This window comes from Anarhichas minor, unplaced genomic scaffold (assembly GCF_050575085.1).
Source record: "Anarhichas minor isolate MPS153535 unplaced genomic scaffold, ASM5057508v1 ptg000086l, whole genome shotgun sequence".
Classification (NCBI taxonomy): Eukaryota; Metazoa; Chordata; class Actinopteri; order Perciformes; family Anarhichadidae; genus Anarhichas; species Anarhichas minor.
The window spans coordinates 1,360,584-1,387,284 of record NW_027466532.1 but is presented as its reverse complement, the minus strand read 5'-3'; the positions used below and the strand labels follow the sequence as shown (position 1 = coordinate 1,387,284).

Genomic DNA, 26,701 nt, shown 5'->3' with positions numbered 1-26,701 from the left:
AAATGTAATCAAACCAGTAAGAATGATGGCCAAACTAACCAACAGTTTCATAAACATGTTCATATTCATTGAACAAAATCAACAGGTGCTGTAAATGTGACTCAGATCTGTACCGGTGGCGGAGTTTCTCGCGGGCTTCAAACTCAAAAGGAATCTCCTCTCCAGGCAGCACCTCCCTCCACTGGCTGACATTGTGAGTGTCATCAGTACCTGGACCGCGGACCTCTGAGATAGAGTCTGCACTACTGCTGTGAGACAGTGCCACCCTGTGGGGAACATGTGGAGACATTTATCTGAGGTGAGTTTCTCCTCTCAAGCTGAAAATGTGTGCTGTGAAGCCTCTCACTCTGAAGTTAAACATTACTGTCACTCAGTGGTGGGCCGTCAGGGCCTTCAAGGCCTTCTCTGCTGGCCTAAACAGAATCACAAAGTTATAGCTATTTTATAATTTAATCATGTTTCTTAAATACACTACATGTATTATAATTTCTAATAGTATTTTTCCCATTATCTTATCTTCTCATTGCACAGCTACTGTCTTCCTCAGTTGCTCTGCTTCCAGTGCAGCTTGTTTTAAGTAGAGCTTTTATCCAATCAGATCTCACCTCTGTGTCTCTAGGTAAGAAGAGAGGCAGAGGCCTGCAGCCTCACAAGTGAATCCCTTTGCACTTTAAGTGAATGGGGACGATATTGTTGATTGTCATAGTGTTCAACCAATCAGATCTTTAGTTTGACATGTTGGCCGTATTCTTTGACGTGTCAGAGCCTGCTAGCTGGCCTACAAGTACGTCTGCATTACTGCAGCTCAGTTTCCAGGTGCAGCTCTGCAGTGAGGTGCAGCGTGTGCTGCGATTGGTCAGTGGGCGAGCACGTGACTATCGTGAAACAAAACTTAACAGCAGAGGCTTAGTAGCAGTGAGAGTTCAAATTGAAAGATATGGAAGAAATTATGACTTTTTTGCATTTTGCTTGGTGTAGATTATTATTATTTTTACCTAGCTTTGTTTTTTTAACACTCAATGTCTGAAGGAGGAGAAACGGATTTGTGAGTTGGGATTGAACCGTGGGATTAAACTCTTTGTCAACAAAGAAAGGAGGATGCACTTTGTCTTTTAGTGAACAGCATTTGGTAAGTCAATTGCGTTTGTTTTTTTACATCTAATATCTGAATGGCCCTCCAGTGTGCAGCAGAATGCGTGTTGCTGCAGGTCTGCTGGATTGATTTGTCATGCTCTGTTGTCATATGAATATATGCGACCGGTTCTTGTGAGTTTGTTGTTGTCGTGTTAATTATATAGATTTGGACAATATGCATTGTCCGTTAAGTACGAAGCATACCGCGGATTTATTGTTTGTTAAGCTAGTTTAGCCTAGCCTCCTAGAAGTGCGGGGCCTCAGCGGGGGCCTCAGCTGTTTTTTGTTGTGTTTTTTTTGTTCCGGGTTGAGAGGTCACAGCCCGGTGTCTCCTACGTGAGCGCAGTCCACCGAAAACATATTTCCCACAATTTTGGCGCCATCATTAGGTTATTAGGAGGTGTTTCAGCTGTGTTACAGCACTGAAGGCCCAGGTATAAAATGCACGGCCCGCCACTGCTGTCACTTCTACACATCTTCATACCATTGCTCACATACATTTTGTCCTCCAGTATCGTCATAGCAAATGTTCTACAAATAGAAACAGGTGGTGATGTCACATATTTACCTATAATTACTGTGACAATAAAAAAAACAACACTAAAAGACTACAAAGAGACCACAACAGCTCCAAAGAGACACAAAGAGACTCACGACAACTAGGAAAAGGGGTAAAAAAAAAACTGAAAAGAGACACAAAACAACCACAAGGAGATGCAAAATGACTACAAAAAGGGGCAAAACAACCACAGACAAAAATACTACAATACGAATAAGCAATTACACAGTGACACAAAAAACTACAAAGAGTGACCATAAAAAGACCAGAAAGAGACACAAAACAACCAAAAAAAGAGACTTAATAACTATTAAGTCTGTGCGTCTTGCTGCTCTATAGGTAAGGTGTTGGGGCCTTTTGCATGTATGTGCCCATTCTTTCATAATCCGCTCACGGCCACACTTACCTTGTGGGGGTTGTAGTCAGAGTGGCAAACCACATGGTACATCCTGTGTGGTTGCGCAGAGCGTATGGAACAAATGGCTGCCTCCTCTTGGACAGCTTGACATCGGCTGGAAGCACAAATGAAAACTGAATCAGAGAGAAGATGAGTATGCTTGGTCTTTATTATTATTATTAACTTTAGTAGTGTATGGTCCTGCGCTTGCTTTCTTCTTGGGTTGTGAGACCTAAAAAGCAGATAGGGCACAGGTGCCTTGGAATTCTATCCTTAATAAAGGGGACCTCAACTAATCAACCTGTGAAAACAGCTGTATAGTATTCTCTGTGGCTCTGAGACAATAACTTGGAGATCACAAACAGAAACCGAACACAAAGCCTTCTCTATGAACTTGGGGTGTGTTCCTCAACCATACTGAGTTGAATACTAAGTCATGATATCTCTGCTCCTGCTGCTTTTATTTTGACCATTATTCTTTAAATGCACCCTCAACTTTATAGAGATCACTGGAGTACCCCTTTCAAATTCATACTTGCAATTATAACAGTTAGAATTGGCTTGGCTAGGTCTAGTGCTCATTTTCCATGTTCTTCACATGGACATAGAGTATATAGAGATCAATGGCAGTTTGTAAATCAGTAAACAGTAATTTCAACACAATGCTGCCTTATACAGCATTTTGCTCTTTACTTACCATCACAATGGATTATTACTGATTTTACAAAATGCCAGAAAATTCTTGTCCTATTCAATAAATAAGTCTGGAATCTTATTGAACAAATTAAAAAAAACACACAGATGTAAGCAAACTGCTGTCCATTTTCACAATGGATTCATAACTACAGGCCATGCAGTGCCAAGCAAATGACAAACGAGTCATGCTGTTCAGGCAAAACACAAAGTAGAGAGAAACATCATTCTTAAAGAGGAGGAAAGACAAGACAGGCTATGATCTATATACACCTATTCAGAGTGTAGTCATCACTACACCACTGAGGATACAGTCAGTCATCATTCAGCTGTGAAGCAAATTTAACTGAATCACAGCCAAAAGCAGCAGACAGAAGAAAACATCTAGTTCTCAACTATGAGAGGGTGGTTCTTTACTTTAAAACTGTAGAGTTGGAATAAACTACAACTAGTGCAACACTATGGTCCAACTTCACAAAACCTTGGTGAGAGAAATGTGCTTTAGCAACTTGACTATGAAGTCCTATGAATGGTAAAGGTAACTAATGAGTCACAAGTGTAAGTAATCAAGTAATTGATTTATATTGTTTAATATGTCGTTTCTTTGATTTGAGGTCCGTTCCATGAAGCTAGCTAAAAAAGTGAGGCTTAAAGTTTGAAACTTGACTTGAATGAACCCAACATTGAATGACCATAACATTGAATGACCATAACATTGAATGACCATAACATTGAATGACCATAACATTGAATGACCATAACATTGAATGACCATAACAAATCAGTTGGGGCTAAAGCGGTTCCATAAAGCTCAATTCAAGTTCACGCCATCAGACTAATTTGAGTCAGGTTTAAGTGCCGCTTCATATCTCGCCACAACTTTATCCCTGAGCCGTTTGGTGAGCTCCTTGGTCTCCATGATGCTTTTTGTTCAGTAATGCTCTCTAACAAACTCTGGGGCCTTCACAGAACAGGTGTATTTATACTGAGATTACATTTCAGACAGGTGGACCCTATTTACTAATTATATGACTTGTAAATGTGACGGCAAGTGGTCGCACCAGATCTTTGTTAGGGGCTTCACAGTAAAGGGGGTGAATACATATGCGCACTCAACACTTTTCGGATTTTTATTTGTAAATCATTTTGAAATCCATGTAATATTTCCCCCCACTTCCAAATGATGGACTATTTTGTGTTGGTCCATTACATAAAATCCCAATGAAATTAATTTGAATCTGTGGTTATACCATGACAAAATGTAGAAAAGTCCAAGGGGGGTGAATTATGCAAGGCACTGTATATCTCTTCTAAATGGCTGGTTTACCTGTTCAAGATAATATAAAATGATGTGAAAATGACAATAAAAATTAAAGCTGCGCACACACGTCGAGGGTACTAGCAGGACTCTGGCCATGCATTTCTGTGACCATCATACACTGCGTGCGCGAGTGAGATATTTCCTGCGTAGACCAGCAGCGTAGCAAGATCATGTTGCCAGGTCTTAATCCTCAAATGTTTTGAGTGTACCTCCGATACAATCATAAATGTAAGCCTTTAAAGATCATTAAGAAAATGAATGTGTGTGAATGTGCTTCAGTGTTTGTAACATAACAGACTGTCAGTTTACTGGGATGGGGTTCAACTCCCTGCAGTGTCCTGCTGATTGTATTTGGACTTACATGAAAGTTAACAAAACAGTAGTGCCATTTGCTGTTACTTGAACACTTTAATTTAACACTGTTTTCATTTTAAGTTCTTCTGTAACTTTAGATTGTAGTGTGAAGCATTCATTATAACGTTTAATCTGATTGTCATGAAGAAGCTCTGGACAGATCATTTATACTAATGCCCACGGACATGGTTTGAAAATCCATTGTTATCTAACTTTTGCTCTCCAAGCATCTTAGTTTGCACATATTTAGATCAGAGAAGTCTTTTTCTCATGGTGTGCCCACAAACCCTTTCAATAAGTTCAGTGTTTGGGCCGCTGTAATTATAGAATCCTGCTTACGTCCGTGCTTATCAGTAGGTGGCGCTATGACTATGAGTTAATATTGGCATGCAGAAGTCCTAAAGCCATGACAGTCAACAAGCATGTCAAGTTTGGGACAGTATTGACAAAGTACAGTCGAGTTACAACAGCTTGATGGATGATGGCAAACCATGTAAAATGGCCATCACACCATATCCACGTCGTTCGATGAAACCTAAAGCTTTTAGTAACTTTTAATCGATAAGGTCTTTAGATTGTTCTGACCAAATTCTAAGCTGATCGGATTAATTCCCTAGGAGGAGTTCGATGTACAGCACCTGGAAATGGAAAAAAAACACGAGAAACTCATACAAAATTCAAAATTGTTCACTTCCGGTTGGGTTTCGAGCATGGACCCCTAAGACTTTTTTTTAAGTCTACATGGGATACATCTGCTTACCAAATTTTATACATCTAGGTGAAACGTACTGCGAGGGCTGCATCATCGAAATATTGTAGGGGGCGCTATCGAGCCGATTTGCTACTCTGAAGTATTAAAATCACATTAGATAACTACATTCAGGATTTTAAATGTGTGTGACAAGTTTGATTATGTTTTGAGCATTTTTAGCCCCTCAAAAACCCCTTCGTTTTTCATGACGAAGAATCCGTCGCCACGGCCTTTCACGAAACAACAAGCTTTGAGTAAGTTTTCATCACAAAGTTCTTTAGATTGTTCTGACCAAATTTGAAGTTGATTCGATTATTACCCTAGGAGGAGTTCGTTAAAGTAAAGCGCCTCGAAATGACAAAAACTACACTAGAAATTAATACAAAATTCAAAATGGCTGACTTCCGATTGGGTTTAGAGCATGACTCCAAGAGACTTTTTTTTAAGTCTACATGTGATACATCTGCTTACCAAATTTTATACATCTAGGTGAAACATACTGCGAGGGCTGCTTCGTTGAAATTTTGTAGGGGGCACTATTGAGCCGATTTGCCACTCTGAACCAATAAAATAATATTATATAACTACATTTTGGGCTTTAAATGTGTATGCCAAGTTTGCTTATGTTTCGAGCATTTTTAGCCTCTCAAAATTACCTTCGTTGTTAAAGGCGAAGACTGCATCGCCACGGCAACGGCGTTCGACGAAACATCAAAAGCTTCATGAACTGGCATTATGAACTTCTTATATTTGTGTGGAACTAATTTGATATTGATTTGATTTACATACTATGAGAAACAAGCCAAAGTATAATGACTTTAACTTCCTGTTACCAGTAGGTGGCGCTATGACTATGATTCAAAATTGGCCTGCAGATGTCTTCAGGACTGGAGTCTAATCAAACATGTGAAATCTGGTAAAGATCTGATGATGTGGAGTTGAGTTACATCAGTTTATTCGTTCATGGCGAAGGATCGAAATTCGCCAAGCCGCCACCCTTCAACAACTTCTTACAATTTTCACAATGAAGCATTATCAAGGTCTTAAGGCTGTTCTGACAACATTTTAGAGGGATCTGATTAATCTGTGAGGAGCAGGATGTCAAAGTACACAACTTACAACTTCCAGTTGCCACTAGGTGGCGCTATTACTATGATCTAAATTGTCTTATAGATGTGTTCCGGGTCAGGATGTTATGAGATATGAGAGATTTGGAGCAGATTAGACAATGTATGGCCAAGTTACAACAACTTCCTGTTTCACGGCGAATGGTGTTTTTTTGACGCCAAGCCACGGATACATAGTTCGATAACTTTTTGATCTTTGAGTAACTTTCACTGCCAAGGTCTCAAGAGCATACTGACCGAATCTGAAGTCAATCGGGTCAAATCTCTGGGAGGAGTTCGTTAAAGTATGACGCCTTGAAATGGTCAAAAAACGTCATAAAAGTAAAAATGGCCGACTTCCTGTTTGGTTTAATGAAAAACTCCAAGAGGATTTTTTGTGCGTCTCATCACGTTCCACATACCTACCAAATTTCATACAGCTAGGTGAAACCCAATGTTGGGGCTACTCAATAGGGGGCGCTATCGAGCCAATATTTCATACCGCAGTTGGACACCCCAATCAGACTGCAATTTTCGCAAATTCTGGCTTGCGTGCCAAATTTCGACATTTTTCCAGTATCCCAAGCACCTCCTTTTTGCGACGAAACCCTAAGAATAATAATAATAATAATAAACAATCGAAAAACAATAGGTCCTCCGCTCCGACTACATCGGTGCTCGGGCCCTAATGATCAGAAATTAGCTCCTCTCATGATTTATAGAAAAGGCCTACTGTGAATTGGGTCACTAAGGTTTGTCATTGTTAATAAGAGGGTCCCCTGAAACAAGGCTTGGGAAATACTGCTCTTATGAGTATTTGTGCCAGCAGGACGGTGTGTGTGAGAGATTGAGTCAAAATAAACTATGAAGGATCATGTCAGCCAGTACAGTGTGGCTCTTTGATGTGTTTTAAAAGTTTGTGGACTTTGTGGCTCTATTGGTCAGAAAAAGAAGATATATTTGATACACACACAATATTTGTAAGTAGATACATTCACGTTTTCTCTGTACATGAGATTTGTTGACAAGAAGAAAAATATTGATTATCACCAGACTTCCAGAATTCATTTAGTGTACTCTTACAGTTGCTAGATACACAAATAGTCACTTCATACTTTCTTCTGTGTGTATTTAACTGTGCATGCAGATTGTGTTGCCGTGTTAGCATGTTCGTTCTGACTAGCACTGGCATTTTCAACTACGAAGACAACAGCAAATAAAGATGAAATCTGCTAGCACAAAGATAAAGAGGCTTTCAAAGCTTAAACACTTAGAACAGACACTTGGCTATTCTGGTATCTTTCTATTCATTTTTCATTCTTTCAAATAAATGAACATGTTATCTAGGATGCCTTACCTGGCCATCCGTTAAATCAATTCCAAACATATTGTAAGTATTTCTGTGAAGAAGTTCCTCACTACCCAGTGATTTCTTTGTGGTACTGTGTGTTGCTGGAACTCACTTATTCCGAAGCTGGGTGGGTCGACTGAGGAGCCCATCCAGGGCAGGGGGGGTGAAGACTGGGGTGTGTGCTCCTCCTCCTTACAGTAATCAGCTATCCAGGCGCTCTTGGTGGTGTTGTATTGTTCTGGAATGATCAGATAAGTGGTACTGAATAATCTGACAGGATGCTGTTCAGCCAGCTGTGCTGTCTATGAAGAGAATGTCCAGAGGAGCACTATCCAGCCTTTACTCACCCAGCAGGACAGACGTGATGTTGACGTCCAGTCTCTGCTTGGCTCGGATCCCCATCTTGAAACGTGGAGGATGGAGACGGCCGGCAGCCTGCTGCTGCCAGGACAGAGAGCAGGGCCAGGGCTCGATGAAGGGCTCCCAGCCTGACACACACACACACACACACACACACACACACACACACACACACACACACACACACACACACACACACACACACACACACACACACACACACACACACACACACACACACACACACACACACACACACACACACACACACACACACACACACACACACACACACACACACACACACACACACACACACACACACACACATCACTATCCTAACCTAATGCATCATGGGGAATTCCCCAAGAAATCAGCCATCAGTGGACATAGTGCAGCTTAAAACATTTCCATTTCTGTTGAACCACTGCAGTTTGCTTATTGGTCCAATCAATATCTTGATAATATCTCACTTGCTCTGCACTTTGCTGTGGAACATCATGATAGATGTCAGAATCCTATTAATTGGTTTTATCCCTAGTTTTAACAAAGAGCCATTCAAACTGATGTCAAAACTCTATGAAAATGATACTCTGTTTTTAATGAATCTGAACATGAAATGAGTGTTCTAATGCCACCAGTTAATCAGTAAATCATACCCGACAGCTCTCTGTTGTAGTAGTCTCCTGACAGCGAAAAGCTGGCTTTTCCTTCCTGAGTGGAACCAATGCGCTGCAGCACATACAGCCCTGCAATAACAAACAGAGATACAAGATGCTCATCCTCAGCTTCCTGTAGGTGTAGTTATTTATCTACGAAACCATTTGATTGTTTTTTTGTGAAGCACCGTTGGTTGTGTAAGTAGTGCAGTGAAAGACTCAAAGAGTTCTGAAATTCTTCTTAATTACAGACATGAAAGGGATAGTCGTGACGTTTACAAGTGTGGTCGTATCACTTTGTTCCATCACTTCGTTGGTTGTGTTATTGTGTGACTTTGTGTTTTAAGGGTTAGTTTGGATTTACCAAACTCAAACAGGAACAAACTAACTAACTTACTGCAAAGTAAAATGATTGTTTTTGTAAAGAGGTGAACATATTCTAAACATAGCTACACTTAAACTGATGTTGATTTGTTTTAGGTGTCTGAAATACATCACAGCAGTACATGACTTCACTCCTGTGCTGGTTCTCCAAACTCCATCTCCTGTTGTGACACACTGAGTATGGAGAAGAACCTCATACAACCACACTTCTAAACATCTGAACTATCCCTTCAAAGTCTCTTTGCTTGTTTTTCAGATATTATTTTACCAATGTGGCTATATTTGATGGTGAGAGAAGAGATTCAGACAGGAAATGTGGGGACAGAGAAATAAATATGAGCAGTGTAGAGCAGCATTAAACAACAATAGCCACTGTTAGTGAACACCAGAAGAATGACTCCTCATTACATTGTAAAAGCAATGTTTGCTTTGCACCAAACACTGAGGGCAGATAAACTGAATCTTTCATCATTATAATAATACGGGTTGTCCTTTTAAGTCCTCATCATACGTTTGATGGTTCAGCTGTATCTTGTGTAAATGAGACTTACTGGAGAAGGTGAGCTCAGCCAGTGGTATGTCACAGTCCAGACAGTCGTCGATGAAACAGATGCACACACTCTCAGCCTTCACCTCCACCCCTGACAGAGGAGCTGAGTGGCTGCTGCCGGAGTCAGTCCGGGATCTGGCATGGCCCGCCATGTTCTCAGCGTTCTCCAGCAGCCACGTGGCAGCCTGGTCCAGCTGGCCTGGGGGACGCATTGTCTGTCTTTATTATAGCCTTTCATTAAATAATGGTGACAAGACTACAAGGAGTTGGGAACAGTGTTAAAGGTCTCACTCACCTTTACAGTGGATCAGGGCCCTTTTGCAGTCCTCTTTCCTGAAGCCAAGGTCTTGTAAACGGGTCAGCTGGCCCTCTGTGTAGACAAATGAAGAGCTTTTCAGCAATAAGTAGTGGAATAACAGTATGCCACCACTGCAGATAAACGTTTTTAGCAGAATTGTTTGAATGATAACAATTCAAGATGTATTCTGGCTTCAAAATGTTGATGTATTTTGGCCACTGATGGTAATTGAGACAAAAGAAAACAGCTTTTGAAAAGCATTTAGATTCACCGTCATTCTTAATTTTATTATTAATTCAAAAATGACTATCACTGTCTTCACGTACCTATGAGGGCCTCAGTCTTCTGCCTGAAGCTATCTTTGGGTGTAGCGGGCTCGGTGCTGGGTGCAGTGCTGGTATCACAGTCAGAGGGCAGAGCAGAGCTGGAGGTAGGGATGGACTTAGCGATGGCCAAGAAGAGCTGAATGTCGTTGTAGGACAGACGGATGTCCAGAGTAGGAAACTGAATCTGCCAGAAAATCACATACACTATTAAAAAGCGTCAATCCAACCGGTTTACATGTCAAAGTCACTTCACTACTAACGGTGAGCACCAGCCATCCTGTGAGAACAGTTGTATAATCCTCTATAATAGAATCTTCTGTAGTTTTGCTTCGTCGAGTCTGAGAAAATGACTGGATTGGCGTGGCTGTCTCAGCAAGGACTTGGAGACTACTTGAGTCTTCATACAGGCAGAATGTTGGGCTCATGACCAGAGGGAACACTTTGAACACTTGGCATAGCAACATTGTCAAACACTTGAAGGTAATAATAGATTTAACATGCTGATGTGTTATAGGGAGAGAATGCTCATTTATATTGTTTTGTTTCTACAATGACTCCACTACCTCACAGTGACACAGTGGTTACATCTTCCATCCATTTGTTAGCTGTACCTGCTGATCCTATCTCAGTGAGGTGTGAGGGGAACAAATCTAAATGACTAATTAGTATGCGTTTAAATGATAAAGGAATGTTATACATTTAACAAAAGCCCATGTCCTCTGTAAGTGTCCTTGTGTGAACTTTCTGGGACACCAGGCGTCTTCAGCAGCAGTTTTGTCTATCAGGTATCAGCTGTCTGCTAAGAAGAACACTTAGTTACACAGAGCTGATTTGCAACCATGACTTCCTGATTTCGATAAAGGTGACCTTTGTACTAGAACAAATTGTTAAAGCGTCCAGATACGTAGACTACGCTGTATGAAGGCAATTGGAGTATGTTATCCTTTGTGACGTATATTACCCTGTGCCAGTACACTGTTGTTTACTCAGTATACAGTATATACCAGAGGCTCAGAGACACATCTTCGAGCAGTCTTGATGCATATTCTGTATGTGAATCAACTCTGGCTCCTTCTTGCAAGAATAAATGTCCTGTGATTAATGACTTTTACTACGGCTCGAGTGAACTTTTCTAACAGGTGTGAGGCAACAGTGTTAAGTGTGTTAGGGTAACTTCTGTATTTTTCAACCCTAGTTTTCCATATTCTTGTGTCAAGTGACTTATGGGGAATGTTTTTGTGTTAAAGTTGTTGTTGTATTGAAGGAGAATGCTGCAGCCGCTAAACAGGCTGTAATGTAATCATATCAACTCCTCACTGTCAGTTTATGTCCAGTAAAAGTGCTTGGTTTGGCCACTGACAGGCTCAGATTGTTATAAGTTTCTGACAATGTTATAGAAAGGACCCTACAGAGAAATGGCTTTTTTTCTGACATTTCAATTTCTGTTGGTTCTCGTGTCTACCAAGTTTGGCTGAAGGAAAGGTCTTGTGAGAGGCGACTTGATAGCAGACGGTTGAGACGTGAGTGAGAGTTGGAGAGAGCAGTGATGGTGTTGTCAGTGTTTGTGGAGTTGGAGTACAGAAAGTGTAGCTTAGTGTTATCTAAAAGAGTATCAGTGTCATGGCTAAATATATTTCGAACAGTGTGGATGAGGTCCAACTAGTGTGCAAAATACACTCATGGCAAACTCAGGGCATTAGTAAGCTTTGAAAAGACATGTTAGACACAATTGCAAGAGACAAATAACTTTTTTTTTTAAGATTTCAGAGACTTCCCAAAATGTTGCTGATGAGGCTTTCAGGGAGTCTTATCAAGTCTCAATCAAGTGAAGCAGTGTTATCCCTCAACACTGGACCCATTTCAAAAGTTGTTTTCCCTGTTATTCACTTAGACACAAAAATATGGGAAAATGTGATCCAGGTTGAAAAATACTGAAGCTACCCTTTAACTACTGTGCCTCCCTCAGTTACATGTTGCATATCTTATTGTGGTTGAGGGTTATTTCCTGACCTCCAGCAGCGGTGGGATGTCCTCAACATTGAAGGCATCCAGTAGACCGGAGCTGCTTTGGTATGTGGGGCTCCCACACAGCTCCACCTGAATATTGACTGGGTCGATGATGGACAGTGCCGTCTCCTGCTCACTGCCCAGCCGACACGAGAACACCTGAGGCGGAGAAGATACCTCTTATCATAGCTAATAAAAGATGATCTGAATATTGGGTCAGTAGTAGTATGCATCACTAAGTACTGATCTTCACTGTATACTCTTTGGCCATCAAAGGTAGGAGAAGGAAGAGGAGGAGAACATGGAGTTGTAGGGCAGTACTGGTAGCAGTTTTAGCATAGCAATAGTAGTACAGTATTTGCAATAGCAAAAGTAACAATTAGTAGCAGTTCCTTGAGTTGAAATAATAATATTTGCAAGTGTTAGTACAAGTAGTATAGTACAGCAATAACAGTAGCAGCAGCAGCCGGATTTCAGTGCATTCACATCTGTTTAACAAAGTATACACTTTGAGATTGTGATTCTTTGATTAAAAGAAAACTGGTAAAACTAGTTGTCTCAGTAATAATGTTTGACCATGAAACGGTGCTATGACAGTGGGAGAGCTCACCTCTATTCCTGCGAGGCTGCCAGAGAAGGGTCTGTCCAGCAGACGGGGTTTGTAGGTGAGGACAGTGGTGCCTTTTAGAATGATGGCGTTGGTATCCAGACAAGACGAGTCTTCCACGACCACAAACTCTGTGCCTGCAGATACACACAGACCAGGAGCTCATATGATAATAATCATTACAACCTATTCTGGGCCGGTCCCTTATAAGTTACAAATCCAGGAGGGAGGGATTGCATTTTGTCAAGGTACAGCTTAATGACATTATCAAATTCAATAAAGCGCCTAAAATGAAAACACTGCACACACAATTATATGACAAAACAAATGATTCAAATGTAAGTGTGCTTGCTGACTGAAAGGGGACATATCAAGCTCACTTTCAGGTTCATACTTATATTTTGGGTTTGTACTAGAACATGTTTACATGCTTTAATGTTCAAAGAACACTTCTTTTTCTCATACTGTCTCTCTAAATATACCTAGGGTGAATATATTCACCTTATGTCTGAAATGCTCAGTTTTAGAGCCCGTCTCTTTAAGCCCTCCTCCCAAAAACACCCAGTGTGCTCCGATTGGTCACCGTTTCCTGTCTTTTCGCATCTGCACTGTCCACAGTGTCACTGCAGCCGGGGACTCCTTGTGTGTCAAGTACACTTCTACTGGTGACATCACAAGCTTTACGGTCCTGACGGCCAGTTTAAAGACACAGTTTCTGAATTACGGCTGTGTGCATTTTACAAAGCTCACTGGATATTCAGGTGGTTTCTTAAATGTTCAGCAGCAGATACTGTGTCTGGTGATCATAGCTCAGGTGTTACTACTGGAAGTGGTTGCCATGAGAATGCTTGGTGGTAACCAGAGTGTTCCGATCATGACATAATAGGTGCTCCAATGTGGTTGCCAAGCTGTTCTGGTGTTGACTCTGTGTGGTTGCTAGTGAGGGCTGTAATAGTAGTTCCACTGACGGTAGTGACAGCAGCATTAGCAGGAGCCACAGAGATCCAGCTCCAACAAGCTCTTTAACTACATGTGTTTATCATTCTGCTCTAATGATGCTTCAGTTCTAATAAATCAAATGTTATTTATTGCCAAGAGTTGGATTTAGAAGAGTTTATGGCCCCTGTGTGTGTAGTACCTTATTTATAGTATTTAAAACCAATCAAAGAGGTTCAGGGTATACTCCTATCTTCATCATTCTTCTCTGACCTGTGACGTTGATCTTGACCTCCAGGCAGCGGTCCTGGGTGACCGGCACCGTGGACCTCTTGGTGACCACACCGCTCTTGACTGTCTTTGGCATTACAGCACCGATGGTGCTGGTGGTGGCGGTGCCCGAGTCAGTGGTGGTGTTGCTGGGCCAATGCTGACGAGGCTCAGCACTGCCAGATGGCTTCTCCACCGGCACCCGCAGGAAGTCTCGCACTAGCTGAAGCCAGTCGAAGATGAGGAACACCCTTAGGTTGTTGAGGACCACCGTGAAGCAGGAGGAGTCACGTGTAGATCTGTCAGAAGGTGGAACACATCATGTGTGACCAAGTCTTTCCCATCCAACATTACTTAAATCTCAATTTCTATTTATGTTTGGATATGTTCCACTGTACCTATAATGCAGCTCCAGCTGCAGTGACGCCCGGTTCGTGCCTGTTTTGGAGGGCTGGAGGATGCAGTCAAAGACATTGGGCCTTGCCCCATCAGCTCTACCCGTGCTCGGCTCGGCGCACCGAGTATCGTACGCCAGCAGGGAGTGAGACACCAAGTTGATAGACTTGGATCCATTGGACAAACTCTCAAAGAGAAGCTTGGATTTCATGAAGTCAAACCTTTGCAGGAGAAATACAAACATAATATCAAAATGACAACGTTTTATCTTTGTTGTAGGGAAAAGGTCAAGTTTACAATTCTCAAGTCTGACACAACACAGCAATGCAATCTACAACTGGCCCATCAAAGGTTATAGATGAACTAGCTATATAAAAATATACCAGAACTTTGTTGAACATTACAATAACTGAATGAAAGTGTATGTTAGTCTGCCCAAGATCTGACCACATTTTATTCAAAATGACTGAGCAGATGTTGTTAAACTATCACAGTGTTTACAGCTACAGTAGTTAAATGGTGATAGTAAATGTTTTGCATTAATATCAATAACTTAAACACTTTTATTCCAAAGTGTTTTACCATTTAACATTTAAGTGGACAGGAAGAGCGGAGGATCAAACTGCCAACCCTGCACTGAGTGGACAACTACCGCCTGAGTCACAGCCGCCGTTTAGTGGAAGCTGTTAGAATTTGAATTTCCTGGTTGAAACACGTCTGAGCAGGCGTTTGAAACTGTTCTGAGATGTTTCGTCACAGACAGAAACATTGCTCTTCTTATGCCATTGACAGGTCATTGGTCTCATTGGTCTTGAGAGAAGGCAGCTTGCTGACTTTTAGGTAATGTGTAACAGTGTACACGATAAATGATATAAAATGTAAGTGCATGTGTTGGAATTTTGCAGAGCTCAGCGTCAGGGGAGATTTTTCAAATGATTGTGAATTGACAGCTATAAGTTTTTTTTTTTAGCTACACATATTTTACTGTTCCAGCTATGGCTTTGGCTGCACGTGTAATGCTTGTTGGCATCGTTAAATAATGTCTTGTGCCCTTAAATACACACACTGAACTTTTGGAAGCAGCACCACGCACTGCATGCCATGTGACGAGGAACAACCAATCACAGTCAGCAGAAATCTTCTCTTTCCTCCGTAAATATTATTAGTCCACAGTACATATGGAGGAGAAGTTGATGGTTTTACTGCAGGGCTACCCGGAGATTTACGATCTGTCCCACGGTCTGTCATTTAAAACAAGTTATTATTCAGGGTGGCTGTGGATTAATGGATAGAGCGGGTTGTCCTTTCCCAAAAGGTTACAGGCAAGAATCTGGCGATATGATCCGTATCATGATACAGGGGTTACTATTCAATATGTTGAAGCAAGGCAAAGTCTTGCAATTTTTCAAAATTTCATTTTATGAAAATATAGTATAAAGAACACACTCTGTCTTCAATCAGAACAGTTGCATCTGCAGCCCCTGTAACATCCAACATCATAGCTCTACTGTTTATTCTATCTCAGCAACTGTTTGTGTAAACTATTAATTAAAAACTCAATAAAGTATATTGATATTTTCTTACAACCCTGTTATTTAAGAAGATAGAAAAGGCCCACCTTGCTAATGAGCGCTTATGTTCTGTGGGTGTGGGGCTGTCCAAGAGCTCCAGACTGACACCCATCATGTCCACCAGGAATGACAAGCTGGTGTAGACATCTCCACCTAACACCGTCTGAGCAGAGACAAAACATCAGTCCATCAACTAGGACATACAGAGGACTATTTGGAAAAATGACATGCAATTGACAAAACGATCATTAAAAGAGACAGAGAAGAGACATCAGTGTTACTACAAAGATGTCGACGGACTGCAGTAAACTGTCCCGATGGTTGGTCTCTCACATAGGTGCTGGGGTCCTGTAGGTTGTAGGGTCTCAGGAAATCTTCAACAGGCTCTCCCAGGTTGTTCTCCAGCAGCCCTCTGATCAGCTGGTAGTGCTCCAGGTCCAGAGAGCAGTGTACTGAGGAAAGGCTGCCGTGGATGGACATGTCAGGTACCGCATGGCTCAGCTCCCTGACAACAATCACGAACACAAGCCTGAGTTTGGATTATGAGTATGGTCCTATACGGACACTGGGTACATTCATAACTACTGATTTTTTTTTTACAGAGAAAAGGGCTATGTATCAAAGTAAAGTAGGCCCAGTCTCTTCGTGAACTACTGCTCTCCATAGGCCATCCCCAATATTCAGAAACAAGAGGCATGAGGCACTAAAGCTCTGAGCCAAGCAGCGGATTGCTCAAGTCTTACCATAGACATATTATCCTTTTTATGGGGGGAGGTGATCGTTAGGGGGAGATAGCAGGTCAACAGTTTATGCTCCATAGAAGTGCCATCATCTGAAAGCTGGGAACCTGAATATTAATTTGAGATGCAGCTCAGCAGTGTGTGTCAAGTTCTTCTTCTGAAATAAACAATGTTTTGGTTAGGTGCCGAGTCAAATGTTGAAAGTTTAGAGAGCATAAGCGCTGAGAACATTATGATTAATGTATATGATGGCCATAACCATGCTCTATTATCTCTCATAAGTTATAGCAGTAATGTCTGGACAGAGACAGAACACAGTTCATTGAAGGACTGGATTTTAGCCGAAACAGATCCTTTAAAATCTGACCAGCTCAGCACAGATGCCAATCCTTAGGACATCTCTACATTCAAGAATATTTGATTGATTAATTGATTTATAAAAATGTTTGTATCAGACAGCTGGTGTCATCTTTAGTAAATAAAAAGAGTTACCGTATTTTCTGCACTATAAAGCGCACCGGATTATAAGGCGCACCTTCAATGAATGGCCTATTTTAGAACTGTTTTTATATATAGGGCGCACCGGATTATAAGGCGCATAGAATAGAATAGCGTCGTAAGCGTGTCTCTTGAAAGGTGCCATTTTGGGGTCTTTATACACACAAGTGGTGTTGGACTAGGAGTAAGCACAGTACCGGTGTTTACCGCGGTGCGGCTTTGTAGTTTACCAGTCGTACTGAAACATTTTGACAGAGCGCCGTGTACAACCAGTATGGATCAACCAATTGATCCATATATAAGGCGCTCCGGATTACAAGGCGCACTGTCGTTTTTTGAGAAAATTAAAGGCTTTTAAGTGCGCCTTATAGTGCGGAAAATACGGTACTTGTATGATTGGTTATCCACACAGGATAGAAAGTGACCTGCTTCATACTGTTGTTATTGGAGGGCTGGTTTTGGCCCACGGGCCACTAGCTGACTGTTGTGCAGTAAGAGGCGTACACTAAAGTATATATATGTATAAAGTATAATGTTTCTATCAAGTATTTTCCTCAGACACAGAGATACCCCTATGACGAAAAAAGCCGTGCAGCCTCGCTGTATTCCTCAGAATGCAGTTTACATTAATGTCTCCCCAAAACCTCCAAATTGTCTTAATTTGCATTTCATTTCTTAAGTTATGGCCAACAACATGTTTTGTGAGGTCGCAGTGACCTTTGACCACCAAAATCTAATCAGATCAACCTTGAGTTTGAGTTGCTGTTTGGGTTCCTGAGATATCGCTCAGGAGAATGGAACAAGACCAGAGGTCACAGTGAGTTTGACCGTTGGAGGACAGATGGACGAACAACCCGTGACCATGTGCAGAACCACAACCGTCAACATGATTTCATTATAAAGAGGCCATAACTTCTGCCACGACGAAGTAAAAAGCAGGACGTACTTGTCCAGGTTGCGTTCCACTTTAAGCTTGAGACGGCAGCAGTCTTTCAGCAGGTTGTCTCCGGTGCGGCGCACAGAGTACGAAGGAAAGATGAGGTCTGAGGACTCAGGAGGTTTACCACCGCTGTCCCTGGGCTGACAGGGCAGACGCTCTGCAGCAAAGATATCCATCTCCTGCAGGTCCAGAGCAATGCAGTCCAGCAGGCACACATGCTCTTCTGACGGGGAAAACACACCAGATGGCACAAACAGCTATTGTAAGAGTTTCTCAGGAGTAGATACACTGTAGGCATTTCATCAAACTAGGCAGCCATGCTAACCTAAGCTGTGAGGTTCATCCCCCTCAGTGGCCCTCCATGTCTCTGGGACCTGTGGCCTGCCGAGGGTAAACCCTGTGGAGGAAGAGGAGCTGGAGGTGGATGGGGGGGTCCGAGGCTTCTCCTGCTCACTTCTCCTCTCTGCTGATTTCTGCACACGCTCCTTTTTCAAGACAAAGGAAAGAGGAAAAACATACAATTGCACATTAAGTCCAGTTAGCAATATGCACATTACATCCTCACAATTCAGAGGATTCATTTTTAAAACTCAAAATACACACAACAAAATTTGCCATTGTTTTAATAAATACTAATGATTCCGTTTCTCTGCTTCGTTTTACGACTGGAAAGATGTTACCAATCTCTTCACATCACAGCATTTTCAACTTCTTAACGTCGAGCACTGTACTAACACTGATGGCATGGGAGGGCTGGGGCATGTATTTGTGCCAATGTATGTAAGATGAAGGTAAGAGAACACATGTGTCTGTTAATGTTCCTACAGTTTGCTAAAGGTGATAGCTCACTGAATTCGCCTTTGACATTGTGCCATTATCTCCTGAGCCAGCAAGAACGATTCAACACAGCAGTGGGTTCGTCTTTTCCACGGCTGGTACTGTAACTTCAATAGGAAGTCCACCTTTGTCCAAAGGAATTACTTGACCTATTTGTTTGTATGTTGAACATTCTCAATGACAGCACAGTAATAATTCCAAAACACTATTATTCTAAGATCAAACTGTATCAAAAAAATACACCAACTTCTGCAAGTAAGTTCTCTGATCAATATACACAGTACATGACTGAAGACAGGGACAGTGTATCATAAGAGCTGCCTGTTGAAGGTACTGAGGTTGATATGTGTGTAGTCTTAGGCTCTACTTTTACTGTCTTGCTTTGCTTTGTTGTTAGGATTGTGGGTCTTTGTATATGATGTCGATTGTGAGAAATCTAAATAAAACCTCGTCAAAAATCACACAACACAAACACATCCAAGGAACTTGGAAAGTTGGTGTATTCCTAATAAACTATATATGCAACACACACTGCAGACAGCTCAGTCCATCACATAACCAAGCGCAAACATGCAAACTGCAAACCAGAGGCGTGTTTCACGAAGCAGGTTCAACATCTTTAGATTATCTGGCTTAACTAACCCTAACAACCATGATCCCACTAAGCGTCTCAGTAAATCCACCAGCTTCTCTCAATCTGGTTGTGAGCGCCTGTTTGCAGCATCTGACCAATCACAAACTTGGACACATTTTACAAATAAAGAGAAAACTATGCTATCAGAGGAATACGTAAAAGATAAACACATAATTCAGGAAGGACAGCTGGAAGAAATCCCTGAGTGTGAATGTGTTTAAATCAATAGCTTCATAATATCACTGCTTCATATAGAACACCATAGATCTGACTATGATTACATGTGTCTATTCTCTAAGTTCATGTGTTCTTATTCTTTCAGCTGTTAGGCCGCTGGTGTGAAACAGACTTGGTAACAATTCAAATAAATATAAAAACATAATTCATGGTAAGAAGGTTTCCTTCCATAACTTATAATAACCCACAGCAAACATTGAAGTAACCGCAGCAGAGTAACGCTGCATCCAGTCTGTGAGTGTAGACAGGACTCCAACACGTCACACTGCAACACACGGCTCACACATAATGAATATATGATGAGAGGATATATACTGATTTGTCTGTTTCACACCACCGGGGTTACAGAGGAAAGAATACAGCTAACATATTGTCACACGCCATCAGAATACATCTGCAACACATGAACTTAATATAATACACACATGAAATTATAGTCAGATCTGTGGTGCTCTAGATGAAGCATTGATATTATAAATCTGTTCATTTACACAGTCAGTGATTTATTGCCAGCTGTCCTTTCTGCATTTGTCTGTTTCAACTGTTGCTGTCAGTCTGAATTATGACTTAAACGTCTTCGTACTTGTGTAATATTATCTAAGAATCCAGGTACCGAGCTGTGATTGGTCAGTAGGCGGAGCCTTTATACGAGTTAATCTCTAATCTCAAACTTAACCTGCTCCAGAGCAGATTAGTTGTTTAGCGTAAGTAACCGTGGTGATTTACCCCGGTAAGAAGTGAACTCTGTCGTGGAACTGAAAACCTGGATAAGCTCTAATCCTGCTTGGTAGTACAGGCCTCAGGGCTGGACGATGTTTACAACTAAAGCAATGTAACACCAAATCAGCAGAGGTTCTGAAATACAGGAGCATTATGAATGTCAACACAAACCAAATGCTCTCACATCTCAAAACTGCTACCAAGTGCAGTTAACTGTTTTCATTGACATGTACTGTCATCTGTCAGCTGTCTGTAGTGTGTTATTGGGATAGTTTCTGGTACTGTGAAACTTGGTGAAGGCAAAAATTGAAAAGTAAAACAATTATATTGTGACAACTCTTCTTCACTCCAAAGCAAAAGCATGCTATTGTACCTTGTAATGGGATGGATCCTTGTATGAATTTGCATGCAGTATAAAATTCTTCACAAAAAAAACACAAGATGCTGATGAAAGACCAAAACAACATTTATGTAGTGTTCTCCTTCCAAGACCACTTATCTCCCAAACAAATGGCTGTGTGAACAGGTCCCGCTTCTTCACACCTCAGGAGTTAGCTTCATGCGACTGTTGACAAGCCTGGCTTCTTCAAAGGTGGCTTAACATGTAGACGTGGTCAGAGGCTTAAACCCAAACTAACTTATTCACAGTAAGCTGGGTCATGACCAGGATTTCAAGATAAACTCTATATACATTGAATCATTAGAAACATTTTGACATGATCATGATGTTGGAAAAGAACAAGTTAAGTCTGACAGGACTTATGCAGTAGTAGTATAAAATATCAATACAATAAGAAAATGTAAAAAACGGTACCAACTGGTACACTTATCAGATATGCTTTAAGACTTCTCTGCTCATTTGTGTTTGATATGGTTTTTCCACAGAAAAAGGCAATAACCTTAGAAGCACATCTCCTCCATCTCCATTGAAAGGACCTGCATTTATGAATGTGCAAATGTTTTACTTTTCAGAAGTTGTAACAACAAGTAATGTAACAACCCACTAGTCATCAAATACCGCTGCTCTATATCATTCAGACGCTCAATGGTCTCTCAGTCAAGATGCAGTGTGGTGTGACAAAGTGATGGTATTTGATGACCTCAGGCTTTGTTTCAATATAAAAGTGCATTACTAATCAAGGTACCGTCATCCAAGATGAACAAATCAATCTTTCAACTGTGTCTGCATTAGTTAAGCCAGGTTTGAAGAAGAGGGCTGAACCTCAGTCTTCTCCTCTGATGCTCAGTAAGATAGCCAACACGCATAATATCATTCATGTTGGGCTGTTTCTTTAAAACATGACATTTAACAAGTGAGTGGTTACACAACACCAAGGACCATTAGAGTTGTTGACAAGGTTTACTTATTGAAGCATATTCCAGTAAACCATCAGGTATTCATTGATCATTTCAGATCAGATTTACATAATAAGGTCAATTATTTATAATAAATAAGATGATAAGAAATCATCATCCGATTGGTTTTCAAACAGGAAGCCCAGTATGTGGTATGTTGGCAGCATCAAAAGCTGGCGTGAATGTTTTAAGTTGGGTCACACCATTCAATGCATACATGAATTCAGAGTTAGAGAAAGGACAGCCAGGGCACACTGTATGGATGGATGAACAGCAGTGGGACTCACCAGAGAAGGGAAAAAGGCATGTGCCATGGTGAGTTTCTCTACCTTGTCTCGGAGGGAAAAAGTCCCATGAGCCCCAGCTGGCAGGAAGCAGTTCTGCACCCTTAGCTGACCGAGGTTGGCCACAATGACCCTTGGCGAGCACGAGCTCTCTGGAATGACAATGACCGGGGCTCCGGCCTCAATATCCAGCAGAACCCTGGAAGCCCGCTGAGGATGATCACGCACCTGCAGAGAGAGACAGAAGACAGAGAGGACAGGTTTTGGAGGAAGAGAGGAAAGGGACAAGAGAGGGGGGGGATCATTATTGATCCACAACGGTGCAGCTGGGCTCTAAATATTGAGTGTCTCTGTATTCTACTCGGCAGTTAGACTGAAGAGGCTTAAACTGTGATTTGTTCAGCTGATATTCCAATAGTGCTAACCCTACAATAACCTATTTCTATTGTGAAGTAAATATTAAAGCTCGTTCTAAGCTGCATTATTTTGAAACACTTGACACTGAAACAGGAAGCTGTTCCTAGTTAAGTCTGCTTCCAGTTTGTTTTACCAAAGACTGCTGATTTCTTCTCTTTGTATTCAACTGTTGCTCAGAGGATCTTTGTCTCTTTCTGCCTTTATATTGTCAGTCTAGTTCAGGGGTCGGCAACCTTCTCTATCCAAAGAGCCATTTTGCCCTATTTTCCACCAAATAAAATTGGTCTGGAGCCGCAAAAGCTATTTGATATCACAGCTTATAAAGTTGTATATATACTTATATTATATATACAAAAACTATAGTTTGTTGTATTTATGAAAATATAGAACAAGAATAAAGACAATTCTTGAATTCTTTTTGCAATTTTACCTGATATAACAATATCAAGCTCTTATGAAGAGGAGAGTTTGCTGCAGCAGCTGAGAAATCGCTCTTTGTCGCTCATCTCCAGCGTGAGACTTTTCAGCACATGCTGTGTGCTTGTTCTGGAAGCATTAGAGGTAAGCCAGCATCGTTGGCAGTGAAAGCAAATGAAGACGTCCACGCAGAGTTAAACTCTATTTTCCTCCGTGACTTTTCTTTTTTTGGATTTAGCCATTGATAGTTTACTGAGGGCGGGGGTCTGAAAATCATGATGAGCCACCTGCAGGGAAAAGCACTTGACGGGGGCAGAGGATTTAACTGCCTGTGGGAATAATTAACATATAAGATTCTGTTCCTTCTTGCTTATAAATTATATTCTCTCTGAACATGTTTCTCTTTTTGGAGAACATCATGTGAGATAACTTCTTCTATCAGCGCAATTTCCCTGCTCTTCTTTCTATTTCCTCGTCTCAGCCCCGTGTGTCACGTGTGTGTAAACCTCGCTCGAGTCAGGAAACTTGTCAGAATATCCATATTTGATTGGCTGAGCTGCATCACGTGATGTGATTTACAACGCATTGGTCGGTGTGTTTCCTACACCGCCGAACAAATGCCGTAACGGCTGAATAAGATGCGCCGGTTAAAGTTTAAACTCGGTGTCCAATATGTATAATTCCGAATTATCTATCGGTTTTAATTCCTGGGACCTCTGATGTAGACTCAGGGAGCCGCAGAGAGGCAAAAGAGCCGCATGTTGCCGACCCCTGGTCTAGTTGAACCATTGTACAGCGTTTTGTTCTCCATTCTATTAAACAACATGCATCTATTAGTAAAGCTAGCTAAACGCATGAAAGACCATTCAAGCAGACATCTGACTGGAACCAATCAAGCTTTGTAGAAACTGGAATGGTAGTGTATGTTGGACCTGCATGCATGCTATCTGAATCAAGCTCTATCAAACTACAATCAAATGATGTTGGTGCAAACTGGAGCACTCACAGCCTGGCCCTCCATTGCAGCCCTCTGCCGGCCCAGGACATCCTGTAGCTGGGTGAAATGTTGGATGAAGGCCACCACCTCAGCCTGGAAGCGCTGCGTGTGGACGTACTGCACCGAGGCCATCTGCAAAGACACCTTGATGTCACATTCCCGCTCCAGGTAAGGATCAGGCTGGCCGTACCTGAATGGACCAGGAAACAAAGGTGAGTCAAAGAAAGACAGATTTTTCAGTGGCATGCAGAATAATTCTGTTCTGTGATGTATACTTATGGATGTTGAAAATAAGAGCCTCCCCTCCTCGTGTCGTGAAGCGCTCTCTGTAGAGATTACCATGTGGGGTAAGGTCGCTCAAAGACAAACTTCCTAAACTGCCTTGTAAAGCCAGGTCACCATCTATATCACAAGATATCATTTAGTAACATTAAACATCTAATTATGTTTACGAGTCAATCAATTTACATAGAAGACAATGATGTTGTGTGGAGGGCTGTTTTTTTATTGAAGCAAGGTAAATATACGCACCCAACATTTCCAGATGAGCAGATAATTTGGACACACTAGCTCTGGCAAGCTCGTTGAGTTTCTTGTTTAGTACAAGAGACAAAGAATGGACCTAAAATGAAAACATGGACAGGTTTAATCATCAAACATTTACTTCAGAGCTGACATTGGAAGTCACACCAAGAAAAGCAGAGAGAGACTAGAAATAACAATGAAACACTTTCAGAGGAATAAGTTAGTATTCGCCACACTGGATGATGTATAACCATCCAATAATCCGTCATTATAGAGAATGTCTCTGTGAAATAAAGCCGCTACAGTCATATATACTATAACTATCGAGTAATAGTTTGCAAATCTATCTAAACGTTTTGAGATATTTCACTCAAAAATGTGAACCTGCTGTGTTGCTGGAGGAAACGTCAGTGGATCACCAAAGCGCCATCATTAATATGCTATGGTGTTTCAGCGAGTGCAGGGCTTAGCCTCTTAGCATCTATTGCACGGATAGCCATTTCGGTCCAGTGACCTACCTTTAGGTCCACTTTAGTGTTGACGGCCTCTGTGGTCTCCTCCTCACTGAGGTCTGGCTCGTACAGAGGATGTCCGGGCTCAGCAGGAGGTGACATAGGGGGCACTTTCACTGCATGATTATTGGCCGTGGAGCCAATACCAAAGAAGTCTAGGATAACCACCCAGGTCTGCAGTGTGATCAAAACGTCCAGGCAGTTAAAGTCAACGTCCACGCTTCGGCCCACTCTGCCATAGCGTGTTTTGAACTCTGGGTGGTTCTGGTCCACCAGCAGCACATTGATATGAACTAAAGAGTCATCAAAGTCTGGGGGTGGCTGGGGGGACGGTGTACGGTGGGTAGGAGAGGGAGGTGGAGTGCTGGGACACTCCGGGTCCCTCTTGGATTTGCGACTGCTAGCTGAAGGGGTGCTGGGATGCCTCTGGTAGAGCTGGAAGACGTTCTGGGCCTCTTCCATGTGAGCAGGCAGGGAGCGGGGCATGTCTGGGAACAGGGCATTGGATGCTGATGGACAGCTTTGGGAAAGGTACTCCTTTGGACTGAAGGTGGAGGGCTTGGGTGCTCCGCGAGACACCATCAAATGTTTGTACTTAGACTCAGGGTTCTGTTCCAGGAGGTCCTCCATTAGCAGCGAGCGCAGAGCCAGCTGGACTGCCAGTAGATGAGGGTGGTCTTTGGTAAAGTCTCCCTCCAGATCTTGGAAGCGCAGGCTGACCAAGCCCTGGGAGCCCTGAGTCAGATCTGCACTGAGCTGGACCTGCAGTTCTGCCACATGTAAGGTGACTTTTAGCTGGGTGAATGAGGTGTGAAGAGCGGGTTGGTGAGACTGTAGAGGCAAAGGGGAGGAGAGCGACGAGTGGGAAAAGCTGAGATAGGGAGGGTCCCTGGCAAAAAGCCCTCCCTGGGGGTCAGGAAAACGGTGTGGTCTGGTGGAGGAAGGAGTTGGTGGAGGGGGTGTGGGCGGTTGGCTGGGTGTGACACGTTGCTCCTCAATCAAGGACAAATTGTCCAGTGTCTGGAGGACTTGTTCATACACAGGCTTGCACAGGAACACCTTGAACCAGAGTGTCAAATATTGATACAATTAATAACCAGTCAATAACCCCAAATCAAAAACTTCATTGAACAGATGTTTTCACATATTCTGGCTGATTAGACCTCTGTTCAACTAGAGGGGGTGGTGGAGCTATGCTGGATGGTCACCAAACTCCATACTTTAATAGCAATAATAAAGGTGTGATGTGTCCTGCCCTAATAAGAGCTGATGATATGTGGTCTAATGAGCTAAAACCATTATTATTATTACCACCAGTGAGAGTTTACCATGGATGTGCAGAGCCTTGAAAAACTTTGATCAAAGATTCTGTTCTAAGTCGAGTGTGAAGATGGCTGCTACATCTAAAGTTACTTTAAGTTGCAATGTAATCTACTATACTGTACTTTAAATGATCACATATTGTCTGGGGTTTTTATCAATTTCAACTACAGAACTAGAGACGGGTCGTTAGTCCTAATTGTCCCCAGTTTACTTCAGGAAGAAGCCTTTTGATTT

At 41.9% G+C, this 26,701-nt stretch overlaps 1 protein-coding gene across 7 annotated transcripts in view; it reads right to left on the bottom strand.

The window, feature by feature from the left end:
• vps13d (vacuolar protein sorting 13 homolog D) overlaps nucleotides 1-26,701 on the bottom strand; it is an 82,645-nt gene that overhangs the window by 26,563 nt on the left and 29,381 nt on the right. For 6 of the 7 annotated variants that reach the window (XM_076081735.1, XM_076081733.1, XM_076081736.1 and 3 more), the window contains 21 exons: nucleotides 25,151-26,203; nucleotides 24,639-24,729; nucleotides 24,383-24,509; nucleotides 24,117-24,297; nucleotides 22,322-22,504; nucleotides 18,534-18,693; nucleotides 18,215-18,431; nucleotides 16,364-16,535; nucleotides 16,078-16,193; nucleotides 14,462-14,680; nucleotides 14,067-14,362; nucleotides 12,861-12,994; nucleotides 12,254-12,409; nucleotides 10,244-10,427; nucleotides 9,915-9,989; nucleotides 9,621-9,818; nucleotides 8,686-8,775; nucleotides 8,014-8,154; nucleotides 7,779-7,904; nucleotides 2,100-2,205; nucleotides 114-266 (listed from right to left, as the gene is read on the bottom strand). In XM_076081735.1, the coding sequence (XP_075937850.1) occupies nucleotides 114-266; nucleotides 2,100-2,205; nucleotides 7,779-7,904; nucleotides 8,014-8,154; nucleotides 8,686-8,775; nucleotides 9,621-9,818; nucleotides 9,915-9,989; nucleotides 10,244-10,427; nucleotides 12,254-12,409; nucleotides 12,861-12,994; nucleotides 14,067-14,362; nucleotides 14,462-14,680; nucleotides 16,078-16,193; nucleotides 16,364-16,535; nucleotides 18,215-18,431; nucleotides 18,534-18,693; nucleotides 22,322-22,504; nucleotides 24,117-24,297; nucleotides 24,383-24,509; nucleotides 24,639-24,729; nucleotides 25,151-26,203 (4,178 nt within the window). The remainder of the gene's footprint in view (nucleotides 1-113; nucleotides 267-2,099; nucleotides 2,206-7,778; nucleotides 7,905-8,013; nucleotides 8,155-8,685; nucleotides 8,776-9,620; nucleotides 9,819-9,914; nucleotides 9,990-10,243; nucleotides 10,428-12,253; nucleotides 12,410-12,860; nucleotides 12,995-14,066; nucleotides 14,363-14,461; nucleotides 14,681-16,077; nucleotides 16,194-16,363; nucleotides 16,536-18,214; nucleotides 18,432-18,533; nucleotides 18,694-22,321; nucleotides 22,505-24,116; nucleotides 24,298-24,382; nucleotides 24,510-24,638; nucleotides 24,730-25,150; nucleotides 26,204-26,701) is intronic. The other variant, XM_076081738.1, reaches the window with a different exon arrangement.